Source organism: Sturnus vulgaris, chromosome 6, assembly GCF_052056855.1.
Source record: "Sturnus vulgaris isolate bStuVul1 chromosome 6, bStuVul1.hap1, whole genome shotgun sequence".
NCBI lineage: Eukaryota > Metazoa > Chordata > Aves > Passeriformes > Sturnidae > Sturnus > Sturnus vulgaris.
The window spans coordinates 2018695-2037323 of record NC_142248.1 but is presented as its reverse complement, the minus strand read 5'-3'; the positions used below and the strand labels follow the sequence as shown (position 1 = coordinate 2037323).

Genomic DNA, 18629 nt, shown 5'->3' with positions numbered 1-18629 from the left:
TGTGTTTTTTCTTTTATTTTGTCCTTTCTTGCTCATGCTTTGTTTCTTGGTTTTTTTGCCTTTTTTTTTTTTTAATTCCACCCCTTGGTTGTGCTTTTCCTTTGCACTTGTTCTACCTTCCTCTTCTCTACTGCCTTTTACTACAGGTACAGACTTCATTCTGGAAAACCTGCTCAGATTTATGCCAGGTCAATTATTAATCATTCGTAGGTAATGAATAGGCCTCAAGTAATGACCAAAACCAGCAGCAAACAATTGTCACAGCTTTGACAGAAGAACAAGTGCAAGTAAAATCTGGCATTTCCCCAACTGGAAAAAATGCCTGCAAGGATTCAATGGAAACTTGAATGAAAGAAAGGAATATGACTGTCCAGATACAGTGCTGATGTAATACTGTATCCAGAGATGCTGTGGTACAGTATTTGCCTCAAGTTATCCAGGAACCCACTGCATTTGCAAAATGGATTTGTGCACAAACAGGAAAGCTGCCCCCTCTCCAAGTGATGCTTATCTTCATATTTCCTGGGGAGGTTGTTCCTAGGGTGACTGGGAAAAGCAAGGAATTCATCGTAAGATGACAGGGTGAAAAACAACCCGTTATTTATAAAGCTGGCTGCCAGCAGGGCCAGCAGCATCGAGTGGTGGGAGGGAGGCTCTAGGGGTGGGGGTCTGGTGATTTCTGATGCTGCACACATGAAAACGAAGCTTGTGGCTGATAGATTTGTTTTTATTATTATAGAACAGATGAACTAAAATAAGCCAACAATATAATTTTATGCCAACAGCCATCTTTCTAGCACAGGCGGTGACTGACTCAGTATTACCCTTCTCCTCCCCTCCCCGGGCCTCTGTTAAGGGAAAGCAAACGGTGGTGACTCTTGCACATGGTTCTGGACTGCAGTGATCCTACTCCTGTTACCTGTGCAGGTGTGCCTGGGAAAAGAAGAGGCAGGGGAGCAGAGAAAAGAGTATATATGTTGTAGGAGCAATAAGCAGAAAGGTTTGTGGATCCTCTTGCACGTTCACACCTTGTGACCGACTAGATGGGACAACTGGAGAATCTTGCCCCACTTTCAACATGTAGCAAGCCACTAGCTGCTACTCTAGTTAAACCAGGAGTTTCTTCCCATTCCAAGCTAACAAAAGGGCAAGATGCACTCAGTGGGGGAGCTTTTGGCAGGGTAAGGGGCAGTCTATGTAAAACCAAACCAAAAACCACCCCCCAAAAAAACACCCCCGAACAAACCTGCATTTTAAGCCACTTCAAAGTAAAAGTTACTTCTTATAATATAATAGATACTTTTTAAATGGCAGGACCACCATCCTAGAAAGACCAAAGGGCTTGCACTCAAGACCAAAGAAAGAAAATCAGAAAAATCAACCAACCAAACAAAAGGAGAAAAAAAAAAAAACCACCAAAAAAAAAATTAAAAAACAACCAAAATAACCAAGAGTGACCCCACTCTCAAGCTTGGCTCTTCTCTAAAAACAGCACTCGTCATCCATCTGAATAGGTAAAAGGAGGAGTGGACAGAAAATAAAATAAAACTGGTGCAACTTCTCGGCGGCTGGCGCATGAACCCAAAGCTCCGAACAGCCCCGTACGACGGCGCGTCCTGCGGGGCAGCATCTCTGCGGTCAGCTTTCATGGCTGCATATGCCCGTATGTATATCTGAACATATACATACACACACACACAATAGGTTCTATCGTTTGTCATGTTAGTGTGGGTCCAGCAGGAGGGCTCATCTCTCCTTCACGTGGTTCTGTGCTCCTGCGCTGTTGCTGCTGCCGTTGCCGCTGCCGTTACTGCTGCTCCCGCTGCTGCTGCTGCTGCAGAGGACCTCCGTGAGGTCATCCATGATGGTGGTCTCTTTAGGGTCCACGAGGTTGAACTCCCTGATGAATAGGATAAAGTGTGTGTAGAGTGTGTTTAAATGTCCGTGCAGCTCCAGTGCCAAAGTCTCCTTAAAGTGTGAGGAGTAGATATGGGCCAGCACATGGAACAGGTATTTGCAGATCTTCTTCACTAGGGACTCAAAGGAGTTTGGGAATTCCTTGCCTGGAAGGAAGAGAGAGAAAAACACCATGATAGCACCAGCTGCTCACTGTCAGCCCCACAGCAGCATTTGGGTAAGAGCAACCAGCCCAACTTACATAGCAAATGAGGGCCCTGTGTCATATTACCCTCTTTTGACAGGAATTTGGGGGACAAAGCTAAGGAAGTATTAAGCATTTGCACTTGAAGTTACATTTTAAACCTTAAGGGTTCAAAAACCAGGCAGGACGTGTAGTTTTTCTCTAAAGCCACTACCTTTTCTGTTCTGGCTGTAAAAATGAGAGGTTCTTCTGTGTCCTTATCTAGTTTGTCCAGGAATGGGTTTTCCCCCAGAACACCAATTCAGAGATCCTAAAACGGAAGCCAAGGTACACGGGCCTTGGTGGTGTGTGGCAGTTTGTACATAACTTTATACAACGTATTCCCTCATTTCATTGCTGAAATTTTATCAAAAGTGAAATAAACTGCCTCCTTCCAGATCCAGCTGCTTGTAAGCAAAGCTGCTAGCCGAATGTTTTCTATACTGTAATGTCCTACACATTGTAATGTCCTAGTTTCCCAATTACTTGTTGAAGTAGCTCATGAAGCCAGCTGCTTTTAGTCCTGATTAAGCCCACCTACAATAGCCTCAAGTTTCTATTTTCTTCCCCTTAACCAAAGGCATTGCATGTAGCAATCTTGTTAGGATACAAATTTGAGTTAAAATTACTTTGCTATTGCTTTTCAGCTCTTAAAAATCACATTCTTATTTAATCTTCGTATGGGAAAGGAGAAAGTGCAAACACTCTGAGAGACAATGCAGAGCCTTGGGCAAAGAAAGCAAGCCACATTGCTACAATCCAATTTATTACCCACATTTCTTAATGCATTGAGGCTCTAATGGAAATAGTAAAGCCACACAAAGGTTGAAGTTTGCTATCAGCAGACTATATTGAACACACAAATGCTGACTGTTTTCAGAATTTTATCCTCTATAAACCCAAACTAGAGCATCTCAAAATGCCTGAAGAAAAAGGGGTACTGATGATGATACAGGCCAAGGGGTCAGGTTTTTGAGACTTTCACCCCAGTTCATACACAAAGAAGGTAAGTCTTTTTTCACTGCAAGAATCAACCAAACTTATAATCTTCCTTAAAAAACCCCAACCAACCAACCAACACTACAAAAGAAACATGCAAAGAAAGAAAACTATATATAAAAAATACAACTAAAACCCATGAAACAAAAGTGAGAAAGCTATGTGGCATTCATACACATGAATGCCAACTTTCACTTGACTGATGGCACCCCCCAAGAGCCCCAGGAAGTGGCCATACCATATTTTGTTGGAAAGACATCCTCATCTGTCACTAGTTTCTGCACCGAGCTCATGACGAAGTCAACGTACTGAGGAGCAGTGCACTTGATCTTCTTTCCCCGCTCATCATACCAGTAGTACTGTCTGTAGAGAGAAGGGACAGTGTCACCACACCACACTCTGTCTCCTCAGCTGCTCCTCCAAGAGGCTGTGTCCAAGTCATCCGAAACAGCTGCTACAGAAGAGATTCACTTCTTTCTGCACCAAAGAACTTGAACTTGCGTTGGTGGATTTTGTCTCTCCCTATCAGTCTAGGCCACAGTGCAGGTGGCAATACCAAGCACGGAAATGCTGACAAGATTTCAAGGGGAGGAATTCTGCTGAGGGAGTGATAATTCCCTGTAGAACTGTCCAGGAAAGCATTACAGAACTATATTTAAAGGGCAACAACATTGCACAGTGATGAACTGATGAACTTCTGATGCCTAACATCACACAGCATAAATTAGTTGTGTAGTGCAATGCTGTGAAACAGTCAGACGGTGGCTCCACAACACCGGCTTCTGCAGACTGGGGCTCCCCAGCACTGGCAGTGATTTCAGGTGCTCTAAATCCTGCTCCAAAATGCAACTCGGGAGAAGTGTTCAGGCCCCTTCTGCACATCCATACCAGCGTGTGTTTGAATTCTGCTCTTTATGTTACAGTTACAGACTTCCCCAAACAAATTTACATGTGATTCTGCCACCAGTGAATATTACTGTGGGATCTTAACAGGAGATACTAGCCCTTGAAAAGCAACGATAATTCAATCAGTTAGCCATAATAATCTTAATTAACTGCAGCCATTCCTCAGCTGATAGACAGTCTGAAGGCTACAAAACAACTAAATGCTTGTTCCTTTTTTAAAAAAGTCATGGTTAATTAAAGTATCTCTAACTGCTACCAAGAGCAGCTACCCACTGGATTAGGCACACAGTGAGAGTATTTTACAAACAAAGAATTCAGGAAAACACTTTAAAAGTTTTTTTCCCTATGTCACATCAGATAAGCCTTGAGTTCCAGTTTATGAACTTTCTTCAAAAAGTCTAAGCTCAAGGCACAGTCCAATATCATTACAGGGCTGATAAGAAATCCAGGGTATTGGTCTTCCCCACTGACACTGTTCACATCCCAAGCCATACAAAAACAAGAGGAAGCTGCAGAAATAAGTAGGGTAGTTTAAGTTACGAGATGAAAGGCAACTACAAACCTTAATGCAAACTTTTAAGGTTTTAGAATTTTTCTTCCAGCTCCCTTTCACCATTTAGTACTTGGCCACTGTCATTTACTAGAGAGACAAGGACTGACTGCAAAATTGCATAAAAAGGTGAGTGGGTGAAAACAGCAGGAGTCAAAAGTTCTTTTTAGAGCTATGTCAGGCATCAAACCCAGCACTTGGGCCCTTAGGCACAGACTGTGCTCTTCACCACTGCTCACTTCCTTCGTACAATCCATGTCTAAGGAATTACACAGTGCAGTGCACCAACACAACTTCGTTTTTCTACTCCTTCAGTGAGAGAGTCCCAGGCAATTCAGCCTTAGTTTGGGTCTTAAGACAATGCTAGTCACCAAGAGCAGAGGCAGGCTGCACTGTTGTACCCCAGCAGCTCTCCTGTGCTGCAGGAATCCTCAACTGCAAGACACAGCACAGTTTACAGCTGCCCTTAGGTGCAAAACTGAGTGTTGATAATTGGATTTTGGTCAAAAGAAACAATTTGGCTACGGTACAAGTTTACTTATATTCCCATGTAAGTGAATAAATCTGCTCTAGCACCCCACTGCCTATCCTTTCAGTCTCTCCTTGAAAATCTGGAAATGAAATATGCAAAATTGGAATTAAACAGAAGAATCATTAACGGTAAGGGAATAACTACAAGGACTGTCCTGTTGATGAGAGTAATGTGTTTTCCTCATGCTTCAGGTGCTGTTGAATAGATTTCACAGCTCTCAGGGGAAGAGAGGAGCCCCTGACGTGCCATGAACATCTCGCACCTGGTACATGGCTTCCACCCACGCTGGAGTTATCTCCATGAACAGGATAGGAGCAGTCTGGGGCCATGGAAGGGCTCACTTGGGCACAGAAGCCTAATTGCATTCCACCACTGGCACTGTGACAGCACAGTCCCATATTAGGGAATGGATGGGAAGCAGAAAGGACAAGAGGATGAGACTTAAGGGCACTTTTCAAAAAGTTGCAGATTTAAATCCCCCCAGTATGGAAAGTTATGAGGAATGTGCAGCTCCATTCTAAATCCCAGGGAGAAATGACTATGGGTTTAGCAGAGAAGAGTCTATGATGCAAATAATGAAGCATAAGACATGTGAAATCAGAAATGAAATCACAATACTGCACCTTACTATATGTATGTACTTTCTGTCTTTTCCTCTAAAACACTCTGGGCTGGTGTTGAAGACACAGAAGCCAAGGCAGAACTGAAGTTACACCAATATACAAGAAAAGCTTCTGGAAAGGAGGGAAAAGCATATACTGTGGAAATTATTCTGCCTGGGAAGGAAGGAGAGACAGGCCTGGTAGAAATACCACAAAACAGGCAACATGAAGAAAGCAGGACAGAAAGCCAGAGGCAGAAGTACACTGCTTGTGAGCAGCTGGAACAGCTTTGATGGTTTCACAAGGGCTAAGCAACGTCTGGATGGCAGAGAAGAGAAAGGAGGCATCAGTAAAAACACAGAGCTGGGGGAACTTAAACGTAAGAAAATGTAAAACAAGTTTGAATTAGGCACTCTAGAAGGAAATCCCCTCCCTATACAGAGACACTAAGGGCAAGGTAAACATGAGAAAGAAGACTAAGATGAGAAAAAAATGAGTGATAAGCGTTATCAATTAAGGGATTTCACTGGACCAAAACATTTTGACAAGTGGGCTTCCTGAAAGTTGGCATCCATCCTTTATTCCTGCCTCATGAGTTTTGTAGACTCATCTTTTTATGTACAGCACTTATACAGGCTCTTATTTAGTACACTCACTGCAGCACTTTGAGGAGTTTCACCCAAATGTCAGCTAGAAAACCAGTTTATAGCTCAGGGTGCTTTAAAGCTGGTTTGTGCAATAATAAGCTATAAAGCATACTAAATTTTAATAGCAAATGCTGTGTTAAAATATAGTACCTGCTTTACAACAAGTGATAAACATATTAATGAGCAAAATTAAGTAATTCCCAAAGTTATATTCATTCACCCTCATTAAAGTCTGAGGATAACTAGCCATTATGGTATTTCTCTTGGCATTATCCCACCTTGACAGCAAATGCTTCCATCTGTTCTACACTGAGACTAAGTTTTGGTCAGATGTCTCCTAGTGACCATAAGCAGAAATTCTCCTCCTTGCTGTGTGCAGATGGCTGTGCTATCTCATGTATCTGACAGAGGGCTGAAAGCTGCATCTGTCTGCAGTTTGTCAGTTGGCTGCAGCTTTTCTCACATGTTAAAACCTTACCTCAAATATTTAACTGCAACCAGTGCTTATTGTGCCAGCAAATACTTTAAATTTAGGACAGGGTACTTACAGTACAATTTGAACATCAAGTAACTTGACAAGCAACCAGTTCTCAATAGTTACTTGAACATCTCATAAATAAAAAAAGCCTTTCTTAGGTATGAACAGAATGGTGTGATCCAAAATGTATCATAAAGAACTCAGCAGGGAAAATATAAAAGTGGAACAGAATGCAGACTTTCATATGGAACTACCCAAGAAATCAGCATGGGAAAAAATGGCAAACTGCACCTTAATTCCAAGGTACTGTAATTCTATGGCAATCTTATAGAGCCAGATGGTTTTATTCCAAAGGGCAGCAATAAACAGATCATGGCCACAGAAGGCTAAGCCTGGAGTGTCCATCAAGTTAATCAGCAACTGACACCAGTGTCCAGGTGTCTCTCTTTATACACTGCAGACAGGTCCAGGGCACAGTGAGCCCAGCAACTGCTGCTTCTCCAACACAAGCAGCATATCCTCAGCTTACCAGAGCTAGGAAAGGCACAACAAAGAGATCAGGATTTGGAGAACACGATTATGAAGGGGGCCTACAAAACTGGACTGTGCTGAGCTGTGTAGGCAGCTCATCTCACCTGTGGCTTTTCCACAGACCCACACACTTGCTAGAAGCAAGCAGCCTCCACTTTGCAAACGTGAATCAGCCACCTTCCCAAGTACAGGAAGGTACTGAGGTTGTTATGATTTAGCTACACACAAACCGTTGCAAGTGCTTCACCCAAGTGTAGACATGCTTCCTGTTATTCCCAAATAGCGCAATTTTTCACTTTTCCAAAACAAAGGATAAGAACATTCTGCTATTAGTCCCCACCACAAAAAATACAGGCTACAGCTGCAGTTGCCTACAGGCATTTCCTCTCTTTATTCTGCAGCACAAGGTGCTTACAGAGAACTCTTGTTTAAGGCTCACTAGAGCAGAATGGAGCAACACTAATACAGGTTCCCCATCACCACCTCCTTTTAGCCACTATTTCCCACCAGCCATGTGGATCAACAGTTAAACTCAGTGTTTGGGACAGCTAGTGCTGCATCAGGAATTTAAACATGAGCAAGCTTGGGAACAAGAATCAACAAAATACTCATCTTAATGCTCACCATTTCTTACTTAGAGACAAGCTGTCTCCTTTTGATAAAATCTGGGTCCAGGAGAGATTTATTCCTTTCTCTTTCAGCTTGGTTTCAAAGACTCTAGCATGGCAGTTAGAAACTGACAGTTATCATTCCAACTTTTGCATGCAAAAATACCCTCCATATACTTTGTGTGCTTCTGAGTGCTCTCAAAGAAAGCCCCTGATATTAATTTTGAGTGTGCAAGATAGCCCAGTGCATTAAGCAAGGCTTTCCCTCTAAGAATGATGTAATGACTGTCAGAGATACAATATAGAGTTATGGTTCTGTTGCATATTCCCTGGGATGTTGTTTGATGTACTATGACATTAACTGCCCAGTCGTCTCTTTTAAAATCCATCAAGTAAATTAATCCCAGGAAATGCAAGAGGAGGGAAGAAAAGGACTATCAACACATGTTGGAGGGAAAAAACCCAAAACACAACAGGCTTATTCATACTTGACTGGATCTCATATTCCATCATGTTGGACTGTGCTCATCAGAAGTTTACTGTAACTTTTTCTCATATTCACACTGTACAGTAACACTACAAAGCTTTCTTTCAGAACTGCTAGTCAATGTCAGTAAGTTCTAGACACAGAAGAACGCCAAACCAAGAAGTTTTTCTTACTCTTGCAAAGCTGCCACTTGTGTCCTCTGTGCCCAGGGGCTCAGGCAGAGAACCTGTGGCTCACGTCAGGCTAGAGGTTATCCACCACAGCCTGGAGCTGTGTCAGCATTCCAGCTCTCAGAAGCACTCTTGGAGGTTTTCTCAACTCACTTCTTCTACCCTGCCTTCTCTGGAAGCCCAGCACTGTAACCAGGATGGACAGTCCTGCCCTGGCCCTGCTGAGGAGCACCCTCCATGCAGGTACTTCCACGAGTAGATGCACTGCAGGCTCAGGGACGAGCTCTGTGTGGCAGGGGCACAACAAAGGACATGGGGACCTGTGGCTCAGCCAGGTGACACAACAGGAGCTGACAACCCCAAAACTCACTCAGGCTTTTTCAACTGTGACAGTGTGACAGTATAAAAGCCCAGGGTTTCCTTTGTTTGGGGCCCCCCTGTGGAGAGGCCAGATTGGGCTGTTATGAGATTATTTAGTCACTGTACCAAGTTAATTGTAAGGATCTCGATATCCAAGATTCTGCTATGGAAAAGCTGGGTCAAGCCAGTAGGAAAAGCTGGCCTGAGTGAGTGTGGGGTAGTGTAGCTGTGAAAGGGCCTTGGTCTCAGCCCAAAACTGACTGCCACAGTGGCTCCCGGATGGTCAGACAGGGAAGGGTCCTTAACATCCTCCTTTCCCCCAAATACACACATGGTCATTTGCCTCTCTGATCTGACCTTATAAAACCAGCTCAGAGCACTCAGAGAGTCTCATCCCTCTAGTTCTCCACCAAAACAGATTTCTACAACAGCTCCCTGCTGAAGGGAGAGAAGAGGATGCACAGCTGACACATTCTCAACAAGCAGAGACCTGCTGTAAAACACTTGTCTGATGCCATCCAATACCAATATCCTTCCCCAGGCAATTCTGAAGACATGGAAACCTTGCACATGTAATAAATGAAAATATTGACTTACGTATTGCACACTGCCATGGTCTGACATGACTCTCCTGTACAGAACTCTGAGATTGTACTATACTGTAAGTTGATGTGATGAAAGAAAGTTGTTGCTGAAAAATAAACAAAGGAAAGAAATTCAGAAGTAAAATACTTTCAAACACTCGTTATCCTCCAGACAATTATTTAAATACAGCAAGTGAAGCAACCTCAGTCTTGAGCTTGGATACAAATTTAAACATGATTTAGCTAAATGAGCCTAATGATGAACTGCAAAACAAAGAGGTACACAGAATGAAAGCTCTTGTTTTGATTTAAGATGAAAGCACTATGATGCATTAGCTCTTATTACTCACAAAGCAGCAAGACTGGAAAGTGTCTCCATCATCAGCCTCACCTTTACAGTAGAATACTCTGCTATAAGCTGAAGGCAAACAATTTGCTACCTTCTTTTGAAGTCAGACTTAAAATCTACAGTGGCTAGAAAACAGCACTATTAGTCTTCACAACACATCTCCTTGTAAAAACAAAAACCAGCATGAAACCTAGTACATTTCTAGTTTTTAAAAATCTCCTGAGATAATTTAACTTCTTAATACTTCTCACGAGGCACTCACTTTTTCTTAACGAGTCTCTATAAACTTTGCTAGTGTGGAGTTTAAAGTAGTTTCTTGCTACTACCACACACTGTTGAAAACATAAACAAGAGTAGGCCATAGATGCAGCTGAGGACTGGCAGGAGTAGCCCAGAAAAGTACAGCAAATCAGGGCTGAAGTGCACAGGGTACAGCATTCAATCACAGTAGTTGGTCACATCTCTGAATTTCAGCCTGTCTACTGTTTAAAACCACAGTAATTCCACCAAAATTTAGAAGGAGTGGGGAGGAAAAAATCTGTCCAAAAGACTTCACAACTTCTGGCTTTAGGCATAAGCTGCTTTACCTACAAGTCTTTAGAAACTACATTTTTACAATGCTTCTAGAAGGTCAGTAGCTGGAGTCAAGAAACATGCAGAACCAGCCAGTTTAGGAAGCAGTCAACGGGAATCTTGATGGTTTTCCAAAGAGCATCCAAAACTGCAGTGCCCTCAGTGCCACAGGGAGAGAGCTGGAAGGAGGAAATGCATCAAGGCTTTCATGCTGCTGAGCACAGCTGGGCTGTGCGTGAGACAGCTTAATTACCACTCAAGGTATAATGACATGCATTACACAGTAAGTATAAATAGTCACTGAGTGCTTCTCTAAGCACTGAAAACAGCAAAAAGAGTGAATGAATGGCCTCTCGAGGATGGACAGCAAGCTCAGAGCTGTATGAGCACAATACTCACTGTTGCTGGCAAGCCACTCATTGAGGTCTATTTCCCGTGGTAACATCACTAGCTCCTTAAATTCGAAGTCAGTAATTCTGGATTTTGTGTATTCTGGCTCTAGGTAAAGTTTCTTCTCTTCCGGTGCTGGCTTTTTACCATTTGGCTTTCCCTTGGACTTCCTGCAAAGGATTAAAAAAGAGAGAAGTGGGGTCAGTTCCACCGTTGAACAGCTACAGAAACCTGAAAGCAGCTGGTTCATCCAAACTCCTGTATTTGCCTTTGCACTGCTCCTCCTGCATCCCCTTCTCTATAGCTTCATTTTGCTGCTCCATCTCCCTTGCCCTTTGGCCAGACGAGACTGCAGACTCCTGGGAGAGCACTGCTCTCTCCTCAGGCCTGTGAACAGTGGTGACAGCAGGACAGCTCTGTTCCTGAAGGAGCCCATGTGAGGACCAGCTGCATCACACAGTTCCTGGTCACCCACAGAACGGGAGTCTGACAAACAGCAAATCCGGCTGCGGCAAGAAGATAGCTGGAAAAGCTGGTGCTGCCTGTTCAAAGCCTACAGCACTCCTTGCTCTCCAGTCCTCTTAGAAGCCTTCTTAAGTGAACATCTGTGACTCCAGCTAAAAGCAGTGGTAACTACAAGAACACCTGTTTTCTCAACTCCAGGGATACCTGGGACAGCAAGATCTGAGTTTGTGTTTTTCTGAAAACCCTTGGAAATCCATCAGTGCATTACAAAATAACCTTCCATTTGGATTTATAAAAGCACAGAAACCACATTCCATAGAAGACGTTTATCTCCATGGCATATTGCGACTTTTCATCTCCCATCTGTAAAGTGTTTGCTGTAATCACTAGAGTTTTCCTCTCACTTGTTTTTAGACTCTCAATCCAAACCTGGACCAAGGATTCAGTAAGACTACAGAGGAAGGACAACGGGTCAAGCACTTTGGTCTTTTAGGCTACGTGGTCAAACATCCATGTGTTCCTACAGTTAAACAATCCACCTAAGCAGAGATGGAAGATCTATTTAATGGCGAGACACAATCATAGGGCAATCCTTGCTGTCCATTATAATTTAAAAACAAGGAAGTGATGTCAGCTCTTTTTTGATCTCAAGCTGTCTTCATTAAAGTGATGTCTAAGGATCTGAAAAGGCAAGACAAGCCCACCTTTGCAGATGACTGCATTAAGTTTGCTGTCAAAACTCATTGAGATCTCATCCAAAGGAAACAGACCTCACATTATGGCTCTTAACACACTTAAATCATCTTCCAACTGTGTTCCTGTCTGAGATATATGCAGGCTTAATTTTTGCTGTGAGGATGTGATACACATCTTTCCTGGAATGGTGTTTGAAGTCTCAGTGCTCTTCAGAAAGGCCACCATGAAAGAAAATCAAGGAAAACTTAGTGACAGCAGCACGATATACACTTACAGCCTGATGATGTATTTATACAGATGTGCATAAAGCACTGCAGGTGTGTGGCAGGGAACAGATGGCCACACCTTCTTTCCTCTGTTAATGAGAAAGGTGGGCTTCATGGTTTAAGAGGGGATGCCTGCGACATATTTTTAAATAATACAACATAGAACATCTTTCTAAAGAATACAAATACAGAATGAAAATAAACTAAAGGCAGTATTTGTGAAGATGAATTTAGCACAAGAGATGTACTCCTGAACATTTCCTGCCATGTCTTTTTTCCACAGCAGTGCATACCAATCCAAATGGAGCCTGCAGGATTTGTCCCTTATGTTTATTTAATGAAGTGAACCGGACTAATTCTCATAGCTGCTCCACAAAGGGATGTTTTAGGATATGAGAATTCAGTTGTTCCTCAGTGCAAGGCTCTTAATACAGAGGGGTTACTGGGTTAGATAACAGCTCCTGGTTGTCAGACTATTCCTGTCTTCAAACCCCTGCATTTGCTACATTTAGTGGTTTCTTTCTGGGTTTAGTTTGGCTGGGGGGGAGGGGGTCAGGATTCTGGCATTCAAGGATAAGTTGATTCTTTTAGGAAAATTATAGTTCTAGTAACAGTCATGCAGAAAATACCTTCAGCTTCAGACATTGGTTTGAAACCGCATTAACCACACTCAAAGAAAAAAAGTTATCAGTGAGAAAGAGTCCGGATAGAGTTTCTGTCTTTGTTGTAGCTCAGGATAATTAAACCAAGGGCCTCAGGTTAGGGCTGTGCCACATCAGCTAAGAGCAGTCTTCTGTAAGGAGGAGGAGGGAGGAGAGGGACAAAGAGGTCAAAGACAGTCTGTCAGAGTCAGGCTGTGGAGGGAAACCACAGAAGGAAGAAGCAAGACACATGAGACTGAGACAAGCCTTCCATCACATGGGAATGGGTGGGGTGAACCTCATCCTCACTTCAGCATATCTTCCCCATTTCAAGAGAACAAACCAAAAATTCAACACTGAATATATCTCACGAGTTTGCTACTGCAAAGAACACTGCACTGTCCTTTTGCAAAGTCCTCTCATTTTCACACAAATGTCAATTAGACCAGTACACGCAGCCACTTTGAGTCTTTCCACAACTGCCTTCTATTGGAAATGGAGCACTTCAAACAAAAGCTTCTTGAAAAATCCCATGCTCTGCCCTTTTCCAAAGCTTTGGCTTGGTTTAAAAAGATACTCTTGGATATCATCACAGAACCTGCAAAATACCCAGAATCACTACTATCAAAGGATTTATTCACACCACTGAAACCTGAATGTCAAATTGCCATGTGCAGCACAAACATCTTGCTAACCTTTGGCAGCTCCTGAGACCGCAGCAAGACCACAGAAATTGTTTACACCAGCACATTTCCATGACCAGCACGCAGTGCAACTGGGACACTACATGGCCCCAGTACTGTAAGTACCCAAAAAAAAAAAAAAAATCTAGCCTTAAAAATGTCATTTTGACCCGGGCCATGTATCCCTCTCCAATGAGGCAGAACTTAGCTTCTACTGACTTACTCAAATTAACTGAGGCATGCTCAGTCTAGGTTGCAAAACTGTGGCTTTAGTTTGGGAACTATCAATACCAGCCCGTAGTGTAGAGCATTGTCTTTTTAAACTTACAAAGCTGGAGCATACAGCAGTATGAAAAAACCCTGGTTTAGAAACACAACTACATATGATTAAGAATCAACCAAGAATACTTCCATATTCCAAATAAACCAAAGCTCATTCATTCACAATCACCAGGATTATTAACTGGTGCAAAATTTAGGAATAAGCTTCCTTCCCTCTGCTCACCCCTACATCCAAATTCACTGCTGTTTCAAAAGCCTGTTAAGAAAACACCAGCTGGACTCAAAATACAAAAAAATGTCAGGAACAGTTGAGTTTTACTGTTCTATTCAGGAAACACCAAAAATTCATCACCTGTAAATGACTGTTTATTGGGAAACAAAACTATCATCCAAGACCACAAAAAGAGCAGAATTTTCAAAACTCAGCTATAGGCACCTCAAATCCTGATTCAAGTTTACATGAGTCTTTCTTCAAAAATTAGAGAATTCTACTAAATTTGTCTTAACATTCCATACCACATCAACTGTATCACCCAAGCAGCTGCAGAAGTAGGGGTTATGCAGCAGTTTGGTGGTCTGTGCACAGCTTAAACAAATCCTGTTTATCAGTACTTAAATATTAATTAAGGAAAGAAACATCTTTAGGGAATCCAAGGAGACAGCACTCCACAGTTTTTACTGACAGTTAAACCAGAGTACAAACGAATTCCTCAGACAATTCCCAGGCTAGGTCTGTCTCTGGTTTTAGGCACCCAATTGAACGTGATGCCACAGGCCAAGCCACACCCAAAAATAAATTTCAGGGAGGGAAAAGTGATGGGAAATGGCAGGAGAGATTGCTCACGTGAAGTCCTAGAAGAAGGTTCAGCAAACTGGCGTGATGCCAAGACCTTACAGCACTGATGCTTCTAGCAGGGCTGCCATACTCAGCCTTGTGTCCAGCCAGAAAACACATCAGCTGCAACGTTGTCTGGATTTCACTGGAGAAAGAGAGGTATAAGACACTTCACCAAGTGACAGCCCACTGAGGATTTTTGTCCCTAGTCTAACTGCTTTGTTAAGATCAAATAAAATTGCCGATTTCCCAGCTTGCTTTCTTATCCCATGCCAGTTAACAAAGATCCTCCTCTAATCTTTCCCTCTCATTTCTTTCTTGATCAGTAGTTCCTTGGTTTAAAAAAACCTGCACTTCAGAGCATCTTCAAAGCACCATCAAGGTTTAGTTTTAACACCATTTTGAGGAAGTGCTATTCCCATTTCAAAGCAGAAACTGGCTGTAAGATTCAAAGTTGATTCATGGTACAAATGCTAAAGGTGTGCTTCAGTGTGAACCAACATAGTTTGTTTGGAAAGAAGAACACATGAAACAATCTGATTTAGCTGGAGAAGGAGCAGAGACTCAATGTCTCCACATCCCAACATGGATGTGCTTCATAACCTGATGTAGCTCACATCACTTCGGAACCAGGTATCCATAGTTCTGGTCATGCATATGATTTATTCTCAGGTTGATCACACAGAGGGAAGGCTAATGATTTATTACATGTCAAACTTCCCTAAACTGACCATGCTATTTTAGATGACCTCTACAAGTTCAGGATTCCTTTTTTTTTTCCTAAGGAAACCAGCACAGCTATAATAATTTCTTGGTGTTTCCAGCAATCTGTGCAGTTTCTTACATTGATCTGAAACTGAAATCTCTTCAAGGAAAACTGATGATACTTTGATCCCCCTCTCCCATCCTCCACACCAAACCAACTGTCCTTGGGATGAATGGCTGTTTACTTTTTCTTTTGGAAGTGGGTTTGCCTATTTTAGTCTGATATATTAAAATGGAAATAAGTATAACTTTAGAAAGTTTAAAAAGTAATTTTAAAAGCCTATAGCCAGAGCTGCAGGCAAAACTCCCATCACTCTGTGCCCCTTGGATCATGTACCAGTTTCAGGTTCTAACCAAGTCTCAAACACTCCAAATTTCCACTGGAAAATATACAGAACAGGTCTGACAGTCCTCACATGGCAAATCTGTGTGCCTGCAAACTTCAAAACACACCAGCCATCTCAAGGCTGTGAGGATGAAAATCACCATGGAACCTTACAGGACAAAGACACGTATTTTGTGATTAATGTGGTGGGGTTTTGTGGGCTTTTTTTAGCAACTGACCCTATTCCTTACACAAGGTTAACTGCTATAATCCCAGAAATCCCCACAAATTCAGAAGAGTAAGTCTCAGCTGTTGCCAATCCAGCTGTGACATATTCCATTAGTGTTGGTGAGAGTACAGCCCCGCAGTCCACAGCAATACACACAAAAAATGACACAAAAAGAAAAAAATTGTTGTAAGGAACATGAAAACCAAAGATGTCCACAGAAATATCACCAAATGATATTAAAAACAACACTCAAGGGTTTGGGGGTTATTTTAAAGTAACCTGGCTTGCACTTTACGACTTATATAGTTCACAATCTGGAAACATTTGGGGTTTAAATGGTGCACTCCCAACTAGAACTTTTACTGAGATTACTGTCTGCAACAGCAACACCATATTCCAAGTACACCTCTACACACTGAACTAGCTGATATCTCAAACTATCTGGGCCTTCAATTTTTCATCCTGTAATTCTTTTTTCCTTTTCGAAGTGTTACATTTTAAAACACGAACCATTATATGAAGTGTTATGAAGTGAAGAACTCCTACCAAAACCTACTTTTTTGGCACTCTAAGGATGGGGGGTTAGCTTCTTAAAAGACAAAATTAGTGAGGCAGTAAGACAACACTGTAGTAGTGTCCTTCAGGCCAAACTTCATGAACACTGTTTTTATTCTTTCAGTGAGTAAGAGTTTAGAATTCAAAACTAAAGGTATACTGAAGGTTTGCATTTTAGCTTCTCTCCTCTTCCACTCTTTGGCTAGGGAGTCAAAGGGGATGTGAGTGCAACAGAAGAGGGAGTAAAACACATTAAGGCAAAAAAAAAAAATCCAATATTCAAGGTCTCTCCCTCTAATGTACTCCCTTTGCAGAAAGAAAAAACACTGATTTCAGCCACGAACAGAAGGCTACAGCTTTGTAACCAGGTCAGATGCTCACAGACACACTTCTTACCTTTACAGGCTTTTTATGTGGCCCTTTACTGGAAAGAAATTATCAGTTAATTTCTGGTTACAAACATTCTGCGTAAGCATGGGAGTCCCGAACCCATTCATAGCAGGAAGGAAACAGTTTTATGAGCTGAAATTTATGAGTCCAAGTGACAGGAACAATGCAGAAGCAGGTTACACCAGTTCTTACGGGTCAGGAACAAACTCCTGAAGGCTTTCCAGTTTCCTACCCAGCAGCCCACTGCCTTTTCTCCTCAGTTAAGAGCAAGAACTAAGAAACTAAGAAGGGCTACAGAGCTTAAATCCCCTTCTTGGTAATTCAGTGTCTTTGTTTACTTGTACAGCATGCACAAAAAGGGGAATAACAGCTTCCTTCAAACATCGGTTGAGCTGCCCTTCCTTTGAGAACAACGCTAGAGACGATGTTTGTATTTCCCCTCTTTCTTGAAAACAACACAAGATTAGCACCTCTGGAGGTTTTTCTGCAATCTCATGTACTGTTTTAACCCAGATCACTGCTAAGTCTTCAGCTGGAAATGCCACGTGACAGCACACCCAGAACACAAATCCTGGATGTACACATCCACATTCAGGACTGGGAAAGAAAAGGACATCAGCATGGGAAAGGAAGCTGTGCAAGGTATTGGAAAGCAAGTCCAAATCCCAGTGCAGCATTCAGTCCAATTGGTCACAGATTGCTGTGCACAGTGCTTTTCTCCAGGGCTGCAGAAGGGAAGGTGACTAAGCTTTTTAAGGCAGTCTCCATTCTGATCTCCTCTTGCCACGAGTCTCTGACAGACCCCTCTGAGCTCAGCTTCATCTTTGCCCTCTCCTGCCCTGGGTTAGCTCCAGGGCTTGGTTTCTGCGCAGGTCTAAGGGGGCTGCTCAGCATAAAGCATCTTTGGCAGCATTTCTGGCCCTGCTTCTTCATTTTTGTTCTGTTTTTAAAAGTTACTAATAGTTTATTTAAGAGGAGGAGGAAAGAAGAATGTACCCTACATGCCAGGGAAACTTTTTCTTCGGGATTCTCATAGTGGCTCTTTGCCTTAAAAGGGAATCTTTGCTTGGCCTCCGGATGCTCTGCTGTAAACAGTCGGTGCCAAGGCATGGCAGGCATGTTAAGGATGACAAGTGCCATAACATTATTTCATAATGCTGCTTCTCAACAAAGAGCCCAAAACATTCTGTAGGGCCAGACTGAGCTCCAGCTGGTGCTGCTGGCAAAGCAAGGAGACCATGGGGCACCTGCACCATGCCATGTCTGGTACACCAGGCCTTGCCATGCTGTAATACTCCCCACCCACCTCCTGGTGAAGGGGCTGGAGAACAAGTCTTACAGGGAACAGCTGACTGAGCTGCGGTTGTGTGGCCAGGAGAAAAGGAGTCTCAGGCTACCCTAACACTCACCCCAGCTACCTGAAAGGAGGCTGCAGCAGGGAAAGGTAACAATGGATAGGACAAAGGGGAATGGCCTCAAGGTATCGACTGTGTATTAGGAAAAATTTTTTCACCAAAAGTTATCTGGCCCTGGAGCAGGCTGCCCAAGGAACTGGTGGAGTCACCATCTCTGGAAGTATTTATGATGTGTG

General features: G+C 42.7%; 1 protein-coding gene across 5 annotated transcripts in view; it reads right to left on the bottom strand.

Annotated features, from left to right (window-relative positions):
• Positions 1–706: 706 nt before the first annotated feature.
• Positions 707–18629, bottom strand: part of MOB2 (MOB kinase activator 2) — a 106943-nt gene continuing 89020 nt past the window's right edge. For all 5 annotated transcript variants that reach the window (XM_014891522.2, XM_088166683.1, XM_014891521.2 and 2 more), the window contains exons 2-5: positions 10916–11076; positions 9608–9701; positions 3378–3502; positions 707–2063 (exon numbers count right to left, since the gene is read on the bottom strand). In XM_014891522.2, the coding sequence (XP_014747008.1) occupies positions 1747–2063; positions 3378–3502; positions 9608–9701; positions 10916–11076 (697 nt within the window). In that variant the 3' untranslated portion in view covers positions 707–1746. The remainder of the gene's footprint in view (positions 2064–3377; positions 3503–9607; positions 9702–10915; positions 11077–18629) is intronic.